The 14,101-nt window shown below is 39.8% G+C and overlaps 1 protein-coding gene and 2 non-coding genes across 6 annotated transcripts in view; 1 reads left to right on the top strand and 2 right to left on the bottom strand.

The window, feature by feature from the left end:
* Nucleotides 1-14,101, top strand: part of pfkpb (phosphofructokinase, platelet b) — a 37,516-nt gene that overhangs the window by 14,045 nt on the left and 9,370 nt on the right. Inside the window, exons 8-16 of one of the 4 annotated variants that reach the window (XM_050074627.1) lie at nucleotides 1,791-1,886; nucleotides 3,572-3,664; nucleotides 3,777-3,902; nucleotides 4,467-4,531; nucleotides 4,809-4,878; nucleotides 7,998-8,144; nucleotides 11,849-11,919; nucleotides 12,464-12,551; nucleotides 13,721-13,873. In XM_050074627.1, coding sequence (XP_049930584.1) covers nucleotides 1,791-1,886; nucleotides 3,572-3,664; nucleotides 3,777-3,902; nucleotides 4,467-4,531; nucleotides 4,809-4,878; nucleotides 7,998-8,144; nucleotides 11,849-11,919; nucleotides 12,464-12,551; nucleotides 13,721-13,873 — 909 coding nt within the window. Of the gene's footprint in view, nucleotides 1-1,790; nucleotides 1,887-2,820; nucleotides 2,917-3,571; nucleotides 3,665-3,776; nucleotides 3,903-4,466; nucleotides 4,532-4,808; nucleotides 4,879-7,997; nucleotides 8,145-11,848; nucleotides 11,920-12,463; nucleotides 12,552-13,720; nucleotides 13,874-14,101 lie in introns of all 4 variants that reach the window. The other 3 variants (XM_050074624.1, XM_050074623.1, XM_050074625.1) reach the window with 3 other exon arrangements.
* trnar-ucu (transfer RNA arginine (anticodon UCU)) lies at nucleotides 702-793 on the bottom strand. The gene is given in 2 exon segments: nucleotides 702-737; nucleotides 757-793. It is a non-coding gene; the product is annotated as a tRNA-Arg (tRNA).
* On the bottom strand, nucleotides 1,466-1,557 carry trnar-ucu (transfer RNA arginine (anticodon UCU)). The gene is given in 2 exon segments: nucleotides 1,466-1,501; nucleotides 1,521-1,557. It is a non-coding gene; the product is annotated as a tRNA-Arg (tRNA).

The following is a 14,101-nucleotide window of genomic DNA, read 5'->3' as shown; positions in this document are numbered from 1 at the left end:
TTCTAATGTCCATTGCGCCACAGAGCCTGTTATGTTGTGAAAAATAATTACTAGACAGTGTCTTCAATCAAATTTTATGTAAGGACATTAAGAGGCCGTTTACACGTACACAGTGATTTTGATAAACGGAGACATCTTCCTTTGTTTGTGCCCTTCGTTTACACGCAAACGGAGATTTCTCCTCTGAAAACGAGTCTTTCTAAAAACTCCAGCCAGAGTGGAGATTTTGGAAAACTCCGGTTGCACGTTTGCATGTAAACTGAGATAAACGGAGTTATAGGCAGCCGACGTCACAGTACGCGCCGGAACTTGCGCCTGTGTCAAAAGTGCGACCTATGTTGCTATGGTGACAATGGATACATGGAAGGCTTGCACACTGCCACCTACAGGTTTGGCATGCTCTTGTGTATATATACACGGGTAAGTGTAAACGAAGATCTTTTTGAAAACGGAGACGGTGAAATGTCCGTTTATGAAAATATCCGGCAACGTGTAAAAGGCCTCTGAAGTGCATGCTAGCAGCTAAAGAAGCTTGTTTGATAATAAAAGATTGCCACCAAACCCAGGAATACCACTCCAGAATCAGACATTCTGGAAGCAGTACTTGATTCCCATCCGTAAAGAGGAAATGGAAGTATGCACCAGCGACTTGTTTGTGATGAAGATTCATAAACAGTCATGTCTTTAACACTGTAAAGAAATGACTCTGGTGGGACTTGAACCCACAACCTTTGAATCACATCTCTGATGTTTGACTAGAAGTCCAATGCGCTATCCATTGCGCCACAGAGCCTGTAAAAAGGACCCCTTGAACTTGCAGATATCATATAAACTGGCAAACTCATGTCAAAGACACGTCATTCCTGGAATTCAAGCCAATGTTGCGTAGAAAGATGTTTCAGCGTATTGCTGGTGTTTCCAGCCCTTCTTAAAATGATCACTTTACAGACATTACAAGCAACGCTGTTGTCGTATTTGTCTGTGTAGTGAAGCCACGCTTTTGTCCACCATCTAAAAGCACCATTTGATTGGTGGCAAGTGGGAAATTGAAATCAGAAAACACCATGTTTGTAATAGATTCATCTAAAAGAGGAGTCACACAAATATTTTCCCTGTAAAACCCTAACTTAACTTTTACCATAAACACTTTGAAGATATACTATGTAGGATCTTTCTAAAAAACAATATATAGACTCATACAAATATAATCCCTCTCATCCATCAATTATTCATCAGTATTACTAGAAGCATGTGGCTGTGTTTTTATCTGCAGAGACTCTGCCCTCTGCTTGTATTTGCCTGACGTTCCTGCGCACAGCACACAGCTGAGGTCGGGGCTTTATAAAAAGGTAGCGACTAGGTGCTGGAATGTAAGCAGCACGCATTCAAGAACCTGTTTAAGATTGAGATTAATGAACAGGAACACAGAGATTGTTGTCTCAAAAAGCTACTATTCATAATACAGCGACTCTGGTGGGACTCGAACCCACAACCTTTGAATCACATCTCATGTGCTTGACTAGAAGTCCAATGCGCTATCCATTGCGCCACAGAGCCTATAGATGGTTGACATATGCAGACACACACACACACACACGCACTCACTGACTTTTCAACACAGTTTGACATTGATATTAGATCATCAGATGATTTGAACAACAGTATACAGAACATTTAACTTTGTAAAGTACATAGTCATCTATTACCAGTATACATTTTGCATAATCTGACACTTCCTGATGGATTTACAGCAGATTTGATGTGGTGAGTGTGTTTGTCATATCGCCCAGAGCCGATCACGAGGTTCCAGGTTGAACATTATCATAGTTGCTGAAGGAGCCATTGACAGACAAGGACAACCCATTACTTCAGATTTTGTGAAGGATGTGAGTAGCGCTCAGTTTCAGACTGGCGCAGAGGAGAAACCAGAAGCTGGACCAACTGGTGGATAGCAATATGTCTGAAAAACAGAAGTCAATGACATTTACAGTACAGCATTTTTGTCAGTGTTTTAACTTTTTTCCTTTAATACACAGACACTTGCCACATTCTGAGGGAAGGTTTTATTTATTATTCATTTATTAATTTGATTTTTATTTTTTGCAAAAAAAAAAAAAAAAAAAAATCTTTGCACCAGTTTTTACTTTCGAGATGTTTACTTTGAATTATCTCCATCTTTGACTGTCATGTTTCACTGACTGAAAACTGGTGGCAGCAAAGTGGATCTTAGTCAAAAAAGAAGGTTGCTTGCTGGGGAAGTCATTGCGAATGTATTGGGGTAATCAGCAGAGGTTTCAAAATATTCATAATGTTTTAAGAAGAAGAAAAGTCATTCAGCTCATTTGTTAGGCTCCAAGGATTTTGGTGAGAAACACTACATGTGAACTCAATTGTTTGTTTAAAATAAAACCCCACATGGTATCTTCAAGCTTACCCTTCTGTCTAATATCATGCCAGATGTAGGTACCAGAATTAGTTTTAATGATGTGCTGTCAGGCCTTCTCTGCAGGAGGATAATCATTGTGTCACGTCTGAAGTACATTTTCCATTTGCCCTTCAGTTTCCCAGCAGTGCTAGCACGCCTCATTAAGAACAAACTGCCCCAGCAAGCTGTAACGTTAGATAGGAAACTTCCTCCACAATGTGACAAGTGCCTACTGAAGAAAGACAACCAACCAAATGTCAAAACGCCTTGGTGTTCTTTACGGACATGAAGGTTTATCAACACTTGACCATCCTCCATTACAGGATCCAGCTTCTGGCAATGCAAAATGTTCTCTGTCATGTTTTTGAATGCTTTGCTTCTTTATATCCCTTTAGAACCGCGCCGATAAGAAAAGGCTGAACATTATTATTGTAGCTGAGGGTGCCATAGATTGCCACAACAAGGCAATAACTCCTGATTATATCAAGGATGTAAGTACGGTGGACAAGCCTGGTCAAGTCATGGACCCACAAACTCTCCTTCAGTATCACATGCTTTTTCCCCCTTCTTAAGGACCCTCTCACTTATTATTTCTTGATTCCATATATCCGTAAGGCATTTATATATATGGAATTTTATTCCACTCCCACCCCACATCGCTGTGTTTGCACCTTTATTTTTCATTTCTGCAAGTTCACTTCTTCTGCATGCACATTATTTGGCACTTGCTAAGATGGTTACATGACAGGAGATGTTTTGCATGGTTTCTCTCTCTGTGTTTTTTTCCTTTTGCTTGTCACTTTTATTTCTGCATTTCTTTAAATTACATAGCATCCTTTACAAGATGCTATGTAATTTCACAAAGAATCAGTGATATAAAATGCTATGTTAGTTGACTGTGTTGTGATTTTATGTGTTTAAACTTAAGTAAGAGCAACTGTTTGTAGGAATATGTTTTCATGATGTGTCTCTGTAATCTTTGGACCCTTTCATGTACAGCTCTTTTTAGCTTAATCGCACTAAAATATGATAAGACAATAATTTACAGTAGATTTAACAGGACATTATTGTAGACATGTTGTATACATTGACCCCATAAACCTCACTGTATGCTGTCATCCCTCTTTGCTCTCCCTCCACATCAAGCTGGTGGTACGCTGCCTGGGTTTTGACACCAGGGTGACCATCCTGGGCCACGTGCAGAGAGGTGGGACACCCTCTGCCTTTGACAGGATTCTGGTAAGTCATGGTTTATTCAGTACTTCTCTATGGTGAAAAAACCCTAACTTGATTATTTACTTATATTGCAGACACCTTGCAGGTCGATATTAACCTTAAATTACCTTCACAGGCCAGTCGTATGGGCGTGGAGGCAGTGCTGGCGTTACTGGAGGCCTCTGCCACCACCCCGGCCTGCGTTGTGTCTCTGGTTGGCAACCAGGCTGTCCGACTACCACTTATGGAGTGTGTTCAGATGGTAAGTGTGCATGATGGAGAGACAGAGGTCGACTCCACAGGGCATCAAGTGTGCTCTGCATAGAACAGAAAATGAGATTAATGACTTGTCCATACCCATTGAGTGCACAGTTGCCCATGTACAGTTTCACATGTTGTGTGTTTGGGATACAGGTCATAGGAAATTGCAGATTAAATAGTCAACTGAACCCATTAAGAAGAGCAATGTATTCAGACAGAGTTTTTGTGAATTTGATAGTACGATTGCATTATTGAAAGTACAGTAGTACCATTGCCAATAGTGGGATACTTAGTGGGCTAAAACTGTACATTAGTAGTAGTACTCTACTACTAGTAGTAGGTAAAACATTGGGCCACAGGGGGAGCCACAGCGATCGGTCACATTTTAGCCATTTNTATAGAAGCTCAGTTTTAGTAAGTTTTCCAACTCTTGCCAAGAGGGAACTTTAGATATTGGTCCCTAGATTATGTTCACCAAGTTTCATATTCAGATTCCTGTTACAAGTGAAAAGACTGGCATATTTTGACCTGTATGATGACGAGGCTCTTTATATCTTGTCATCAGACCCAAGAGGTGCAGAAGGCCATGGATGAGAAGAAATTTGACGAGGCTGTGAGACTGCGTGGCAGGTATTTTTCGGCTACTTTGATATGATCAAATATAGGATTAATTTCCTTACAAACAAGTTTAAAGTTGCAAAGAAGTCACTTACTTTTTCCTCTTGTTCTAGCATGATCTTGCACAGATTCCAGATAGCACTCACTCTCATCTGTTCAGCACTGTGCCCTGGTTTAACGTTCATTGCATTGATTTCACTTGACTCTAAAGGTTTTTTCCACAGCAGTGACAGAGCTGACACACATTGTGGATTTATTACAATTTGTTTTTAATGTCTGTCATCTGCAGGAGCTTTGAGAACAATCTGACCACCTACAGACTCCTCTCCTACCGGAAGGCAGATTCTGAACTTCCAAATGTAAGTAACGTCATGAGCAAATAAAAAATAAAAAACTATGATTATATTATATAAATGAGATTATCACAATTTTAATTCTCCTAATGTATCTTTCCCACCAGCGTCTCTGTGATTTGTACGCTAGCATAAGGTACTTCCTGGTCAGGTGCCTTGTGAATGCTGCAGTCTTTTTGTGACACTAATTACCTGTTTTTCTGTGACTGTCTCTGTCCTGAGGGAGAGGAGGAGGCGGGGGATGAAGAGCAGTCTGATGTATGTAATGAGTAACAAGGCCGCAGCTGAGCAGGCCCTAGGTCAGCTTCTGCAGGCATAGTTCATAGAGCAGATGAGCCTCACAGCAACTAGTTGAGACCTTTTAATTCATCCTCCTTATTACTCACCCTAGCTCCCAGTTCCCCCATGCTGAGATAAAACGCTATTAGAACTATGAGTAGATTTTAGTATTTTCTATGTGTTTTTATTTTACAGAGACAAAATCACATATGTTTATACAGTGCCACAAAATGACAGTGCCAGTGCTCATCATCTGTCGCTCTGTCTGTCATTGCTTATTTCTTCATGGCTCTGCTTAGAAGAAGAAGTGCAGACATGCAAAGAGTTGCATTAGTTCTTCAATGCAGTCACTGTCAAGGACAATCACAGCGTCAACTGTGATCTGCTTCAAATGAACCCGAAGTAGCCCTCCTTACAGTTTAATGTCAAGTCTGTGGAGAATAGTGTCTTTGCTTGTTCATAACTCAAACTGCACAGGCTCCACGCTCTCTCTGTTCACAAGACTAGGTCAAAATCCAGTATATGGCTGGACCATGAAGTGTTAGAGGGCTTTTAATTTGAAACAGGAAGTGGCATTCACTTAGTCACAGACTTTGCCCCACTGTTGTGGTCCAGCCCAAAAATTCATGTAAATACATGTGAAAATGAAGAACAATCATTAGACACAGTAACACAGCAGCAGGGACCCGCTTTCTCTGGAGCTGTAGCTACCCACTGATCATTTGACACAACCCTCTTTTCTTCAGCTCTAGTCAGTGAAGTACGTCCCCATGTGGCTGATGGAAGCTGCACAGTCATCGGCCACTATCACAGCCAAGTTCAGCTGATGACAAAGATTTGTAAAATGTCCTATGGGAGCTGATTAATCGGTCAAACTGATTAATTATTCAACCTTTAGTTACAGGTTGTTACTGAGGTGGTGGCACCCGTTTCAAATTGTAACACCAAATATTTTATTTACTCATAAATTTGATTTAAGGCTCTTGTATGATTAAGACATGGCTGTTCCTCAAGCATATTGATGAGGCGACCCTGTCTTTCCTCAGTCTTAATCTGCCATTTCGATGATGGCTAGCTAGTTTGTTAGCTTTCTTGCTAATTCCACTATGCTTTTATGTTAACGTTAAAATGGCCGAACAAAGCTGTCTTTCATCTGACAATAGAAATGTGCTTTCTTAAGCTGTGAATGTGTGGATGAAGCATTAAGTTTAAAAAATTTGCTCATGTAGCGGCTAGCTAGCTAGCTATTTTCACCATGCTATCATGCTACACTGGTTACAGACAATGAGGGATACAGATACAGGACTGTCATCGCCTGTTCATTTTGCCAATGGCCAATGGCGAAACATAAACACTCATGTCATCACTCACTCCAACCAATGGCCATGACTGACTGACTGACTGACTGACTGACTCACTCACTCACTCACTCACTCACGGACAGACTTTATAGTGCCGGCCTTGCATGCTGCAGTGCAGCCAAAACATGGTCGCTGGCTAGAAATTACAGCTCTGGTTAGGTTAACTTTGAATATGACGTGGAAAATAAATGTGAGAGCCACTAGATTGGGGAGTCAAACAATCATGGTTCACACATATGACACTGGATTTACAATGTTGATATTACTGTTAAAAAATGCTTGAAAACCTTTGGAAAAATGTAGTCATGCTGAGAATATGGTAAATTCCTCCTGAAACATGTTTAAAAGACTTTAGATAGAGATACAATACTTACCCTGGATATATTTTTGAAGATTAATGTTGGTGCCAAGGCAAATGCTTTCTTTAAATTAAAGAAAACATGCTGGACCTCTCAGTACATTAGTGTTTACAGCTGTTGTCACATGCAGTCATCTGGGCTTTGCCCTAAAAATAGTCTACAGTCTCAGCAAAGTTATAATAAAGACAGGAAGTGTTTGATATAACAACTGGTATACCAGACCAAGAAACTGTCCAAGACTGCACTCCATTTGTGAAGTTCATCTGCAGAGAGTTGGATGCCTGTCCATTTTGAGCTTCTCCACATCGTTTGTCTTCATGCACTTCAAGCCAAACCATGCACTCAATTATCCTGTCGGACAATTGCGGGATGAAAACTGTCAAGACCCGAACCATCATTCATTCGCAGCAGACACACCAAATACTAATAAGGCCTTTGTGGCTGAGTGTATGAGGCTTCCATCCATGTGTGGGTCATGCACACACAACTTGATAAGCTTCACCTGAAATATGGGCCACGTGCACTTTGATATCAGCGGTTAAATGTTGCTTCGATTGTGCCCTAAATTATTTTCACCCAGCTCCTAGTGACACAGACGACTTGAGTTTAAATAGCAAGAAAACGTTGCATAGCCTTTAGTGAATGTTTGCATTTGACTGTTGATATATTCAGTGGTTGTCATGAGAAAGCAGCTGCTGCTTCATTGCGTCTTTTAGCAGCATGTGGCTTCTTGCATGCAAGGTCAATTGTCCCTGCTGCTGTCTTGCCTGGCTCTTCAGCAGTTAATGACACATGGATGATGTTGTCAGACGGAGGCAGACAACTGTCCTGTCAGGCATGGAGAACAATAATTTTTCCAATTTACCAACTTCCCGTCTGCTATAAAAATCACTGCTCGTCTTCATTGCCTCTTAAAGTTGCTGATATATCATCTTCTTCAGCCTGAGCATGATGCTGTGATTGTACACACTCATGTCTGAGGTGTGAAGATGATTAAAATGTGACAAAGCTTGGGGTTGTTACAAGATACGGCAATACTTTGTGCAAGTATGCCAGGTTTTGCTCTCTCCACTGTGTGTTATTTCTGAGTGTAGTGTGTGTGACTGCTGCTTTCTGTCGTCAATAGAGCTCCTTCAATGTTGCGGTGCTGAACGTCGGCGCGCCGGCAGCAGGTATGAACGCCGCCGTGCGTTCTGCTGTCAGAGTGGGAATCACTGAAGGCCACAAAATGTTTGCGGTCAACGACGGCTTCGAGGGATTTTACAAGGGACAGGTAAGAATCAGAATCAGAATTAAAGATTTTATTGAGCTCCAAGGAGAAATTGTAAAACCTTACAGTCACTATGATGTGAAAGTACAAATAAAGGGTAAGAAAATAAGACATTTTTAAGAATAGAAAAACTATAAAATGAAATGCTAAGTATGTAAAATGTGTAAAAAAATATAAAAATATGTGCATTATGCCACATTACTATGTATAAAACTAGTATGTAACATTTTAGAAATATAAAAAAATATAGTGTATCATGCTACAATGTACAACACAATATATACATAAATAGAAACAACAATAAGAAATATGTACAATACATGCATCATATGTGAAATATATATTCAAGAGTGGTGTTGCTAAGAACAAACAGGGATAGGGAAAGAATATTGGGCAGTTAAATAATGGTAAAGTAAGAGTGAAAGTGATACATTAAAGTATGTAGGGTTGCTGATGATTATTTTCATTGTCGATTAATCAGTCGGTTATTTTCTAGATTAATTAATTAATTGTTTTGGGAATAAAATTTTAGAAAATAGTAAAAAATAATTCCCATAATTTCCCAGAGCCCAACAAATGGTTTGTTTTTGTCTGACAGACAGTTCAAAATGCCCAAAGCTGTTCAGTTTACTATCATTTATGACAAAAAGCATTAAGTTCTCTTATTTAAGAGGCATGACGCCAGCAAATGGTTTTTTTTTTGGCGTAAAAAATAAAAAAATAACTACTTAATGATTAAAAATAAATTTGCTGTCGATCGACTAATTGATTCATCGCAAATTGTTGCAACTCTACAACTGTGTACAATATATATTTATTAACAGTACATTTGTCTCGGGCTGCATCCCATAATCTATTTTTTCAATTCACTGATTAGACGTGTCATCTACAAAGTGTCAGAAAATGGTAAAAAAAAAAAAAGTCCCTCACTTTCTCGGAGCCCAAACATGGCATCTTCAAATGACATGCTTTTTCTGACCAACAATCCAAAAGTCAAAGACATCCAATTTACACTGATACACAAACCAGAGAAAAACAGCAAGTCCTTCCATTTTAAAAGCTGCAGCAAGAGAAAGTTTTGCATGTTTAGTTACAACCCAAACAATGTCAACTTGTCATTACAAAAACTGAATGACAATTAATGACAGCAGTCATAAACAGTTATGACATGTACATAATGTTTATGACAAGTTCATGACAGTGTCATGTGATAGTTATGACAGTGTCATGTCACCCTTTATGTAGATACCTTCAAGTAAAGTGTTACCAAAACAATTATCATCCGTTGATTCATTTTCTTGCCATCAGCTAATTGTTTCAACACTACATATTTTAAAAATCAATGGCATTTTCTTCCAATTAAAAGCTTTCTCAGTATATTTTTAAACAATATATTGATTTTTGTTATTTTACAGGACAGCAGTCATCAAAAATTCTTATCCATGTTGTGTGAAATGTGTGCACCTCTTACTCTTAAAGCTAAAAATAGAGTTTGCTGTCAAATGCATGACCCATGCATTCTTCTATACAGATTAAATCCTTGACTCAGGCGACCCCTGCAGTATTCACCAGTGTATCAGAACAATATTGCATAAAATGTTATCGAACATGTAACAATGTCTGGGATTTTATTCTGTCAGCAAACTGTTTGAAACATTTAAATGAACTAACACACAGTTTAATAAAGAAATCTGAAGTTGATCTTGCTCAACGATGGTCTCAGTATTGTGAGAACTCAAGTGCAAGATAAGTTTATCCAGCCTAAATAAATAATACAGTCATGCTGTGCACACTGCAGCTCGAGGTTACTACGTTACTCAAGCATGTACAGAGCTTTATTCACCTCAACTTGACACCACTGACAAGCCAGTATATCTTAAATCGTGATTGGTCAGGCCAGTCTGCTTTTCTCTGTGGCTGTTATTTCTTCACTTTATGACTTTTATTACATCTGATGTCTGGACACAGAGACATTGGCCGCTGCATTCCTCCGTGACCCAGCAGCAAACTGTACAGTCAGCCTGGGATGTGACTTTTAACTTGCTTAAAGCTGCTGGCCCTCATTATTAAGAGTAAACAACAGGGGCAGGCAACATTCCTCAGAGGTCATAGTCACTAACTCACCAATAGCAGGGAGCAGGAAGTGCGGGTGCGGCCTCTGTTCTCACTCTCCACTGCGCTGGTTATAGTGATAAGACTAAGTGTGTCCAGATAAACAGTGCTACTTACTGTAAGCCAATTACTCCACTCCCACAGCAGCTATACCATGTATATAACACTCATATAGTCTTTGTCTTGGTCATACTCCTCTGATTGCGTGTGTGCTTTCCACACACACACACACACACACACACACACACACACACGTACACTCTCTCAGCTGTGCAGAGAGCAGCAGTGACTTGTTGAAAGCAATGAAGTGGGGCGAGTTGTCACGTACAGTAGAAGGATTAGACTTGAAAAGTGAAGCTGTGATCCCTGGCTAAAACCCCAACTAAGTAGGACACAGTTTATAATGTGGAGCTGCTGGTTAAGTGTGGCTGTGCTGGGACAGTAACAGTTCAGTGAGAAGAAGGAAATATAAAGAGGACCGGAGGCTGACATGTCAAAACTTCCCTCAGATGGGCTTGGTTTTGCAGGATGGAGGAGTGCACACTTTGGTGGGCTCTGTGACCGTCTCAGCCCGTGACTGCACATTTATACTTTATAACTTGAGTGCATCTTTGTAAGAATGCAGAACAAAAACCCTGAATTGCTTTGGTTGGATGAGAATAAGAAGTTGGACTAAGTTGGAAAGTCAAATGCATGTCAAATATGAAGACATACAGATTATCCTATTCATGTTTTTTGTCATTTGTATATTTGCTCTCACAGCTGTGTACATGGAAGTTGATGGTCTGCCTTGTAAGCCTGTTTGGATTAGGTATCTGTTGATGCAGATCCCCTCTGTCCAAGTATTTTTTTATGTTGTTACTGGACTTAATTTAGTCCATCCAAATGTCAGTATTTTTTTCAGTATAAGGTTATGATGATCAGTTTGAGAATGTATCAGTTGTCACGTAAGAGTTTTTTCAATAAACCCGGGGAGGTCTAGTCATTGTTGCAGCCATGCCAGCAGCACAAGAAGCAAAAAATAAAAATGTGCATCAAGCACACAACGCTCTGTGTGATGCAGGACATAAGGCGCTGCCACCGGGTGAAGTATTTAGGGTATCCCAACATGTGCAGCACGTCCCTGATGAAGGTAGTTTTCCATGTTTTACTGCTTTGATTGCAAATATTCTATTTTCTTACCCACAGTGGATCTAACCTTGCAGATAGTGTTGGCTTTATATTCCCAGGTTTTGAGATATGACTCCTAAGATTTCGGCCTCCACCCCAAATAATGGATTTAAATGACATTTTCTCTGTGGTGCTTAAAGCATGGAAAAATTAAATTAGAGAAATTTAGCAGCAACATATTTTTTCTGGAATCAGTGTCCTGGTTACTCTGGATAATCCACATAGCGGAGTGATAACAGTTGTCTTCTGTAGAAAGTAGCTCTAATGAAAGTTATGACGGTGAGGTCTGTGGGTCTCTGAATCTTCACCTGTATATCAACAAAAACTAAATATGGAAGTTTAGAACTTGCAAGGTGATTGATGTAGTTTTATCAAAAATGAAAGGAAATGTGAATAATTATCACCTTTCTGTGTTTTAAAATCAGATCAAGGAGATCAAATGGGGAGATGTTGGTGGTTGGACCGGCCAGGGAGGATCACTGCTGGGGACCAAACGGTAAGTAATGATTTTACTGTACTGTATTGTATCGCAGCGTATCGTATCATATCGTATTGTATTGTATTGAATTGTATCGTATCGTATTGTTAGTGACTTAAATACTGTATACATTTTTTGTTTCTTGACCTTACATAAGCTTTTTTCCTTCTATAATTTCTATCTGAGGAAACCAATGGAATAGTGGATCCTCAGATGGGAGATATAAAAAAAATCCTGTTCTCTATGCTCTATCAAGAACTAATCAGTTACAAAGCCTTGGCTCTAAAGTTTGATGAGTTTTGTTGCCAAGGAGTGACGAGGATATCATATTGTTCATTTTGCCCTGGAATATAAATAGTATCTGAATGAAGCTGTATTCTTTACAAATCTCAGAATATATCAATTTACAGTAGGTCAACTTAAAAAAAACCTTCTACGATTCTTGATTTCACGTGTCGTCAGTGTTGCTAACCTTAGCTGGTTGAAAAGGAACAAAGAGAAAAGGAATTAAGTGGACAATTGTTTAACCATTGTATTATTTCCTTTCTGTGTGCTGCTGCAGAACTCTTCCAGGCAAACATCTGGAGAAGATCGCTGAGCAGATTAGGATCCATAACATCAACGCCCTGCTTGTCATCGGCGGATTTGAGGTGTGTAACTTTACCTGATTTCTGAATATTGCAATATTTTATCTTTCTGAACGTTTTATCACCAAAACAAAACCAAAGTAGTTGTGTTTCCTCACACTTTTAAATGTTTACTCTGACTGTTGTATAATTCAAACAAAAGCTACCAGTAATTGTACTAAAGCAGAATTCTTGAGTATCTTAAAGATAAATCTGAATTATTTTTTATTGTACGTGCATTATATACTGTGTTTAACATCACTGAATCCATTTCACTTTCACTGACTTTTTGTCCTGTAGGACATTTTACATTTGCAAAACATGTCTTGACTTCTGTATAACCATATTTTCAGAATGCAATTAGGACACATTTAAATGTTAAAGGCTCTCTCCTTGCCTGTTAATTATGTCATGGCCAAACTGCTAAGCCAGAACCTTGTGATGATCAATCTGAATCATAAAAATGATTTTAACCAAAAGATGGGTTTAAGATGCAGCAGTAGAGCGACCTAGATGTTAACCTCCCAGGTTTGAACCCTAATATCAAGTGTGCAAGTTACGTTTTGGGCCCGAAAATGGAGCTCCTCGGACAGATTGGAACAACATTTCAAATCTAAGTAAAAAAATCAGTAAACTATTTAATTAAATAAGAATAAAACATGTAAATTTTCCAAAACACAATGGGTTTTTGACTTGGGCAGCTTGGCCAGAAGACGAACACTGTCTCCCTCCCTGTCTTTCTGTGTGTGGAGCTACAGCGTCTACTTCCTGTGTGTGTCTCATTGTCCGTCATAATTGGCCTGGCTCTCTCCTCTTGGCTTCTCCCACCAGTACAGTCCTCCTAGGCCATTTGTCTGTCCCACCCACCACTGTTGTCTCTGATCTTTCTACTGCATTACTCTTGCGATCCATCTCCCACCAACATGCCCCGCCTACCTCAAAGCCCACTTTTCTGAAGCTTGGCAGACTGATAAACAATAGTGCATGTCTTGCATATTGTCTAATGTCAACAAGCTAAGAGTTTCAGGCTCCTGCCACCACGAATTAGTTTCAAACTCAACACATCTCCTCTTGGCTACTGTACTTGTAAACACCTTGGCGTTAGGCCTCTTCACTCTCCGCCCACACCCTCATTCCCTCTGTCTGTACATCTTTAACAACAACCTATAAGATGCTGGCTGTCACTGCTGCAGGCCTACGTGGGATTACTGGAACTTTCTGCCGCGCGGGACAAACATAACGAGTTCTGTGTGCCCATGGTTATGGTCCCTGCCACCGTCTCCAACAATATACCTGGTTCAGACCTCAGCATTGGCTCAGACACTGCGCTGAATGCCATTACTGATGTAAGTGTGGCTGGGTAGAGTGTGTGTGTGTGTGCTTGTAGTTGGACACGCACACCATCCAGCCTGTCAGAGTTTGGGGCTTCGCTGACAGACAGCTCACAGCCTTGAATTAACAATCAGAAGGTGGACTTTATTTGACAAATTAAGACGAGACTTAAGTATAGGGTCACATGATAATGACTTTTGGTCTATGTCACTGCTGTAATGAGTCAGTGACTGCAATATTTT

This window comes from Epinephelus moara, chromosome 21 (assembly GCF_006386435.1).
Source record: "Epinephelus moara isolate mb chromosome 21, YSFRI_EMoa_1.0, whole genome shotgun sequence".
In the NCBI taxonomy this organism is placed as follows: Eukaryota; Metazoa; Chordata; class Actinopteri; order Perciformes; family Serranidae; genus Epinephelus; species Epinephelus moara.
This window is presented reverse-complemented; position numbering and strand designations above follow the sequence as displayed.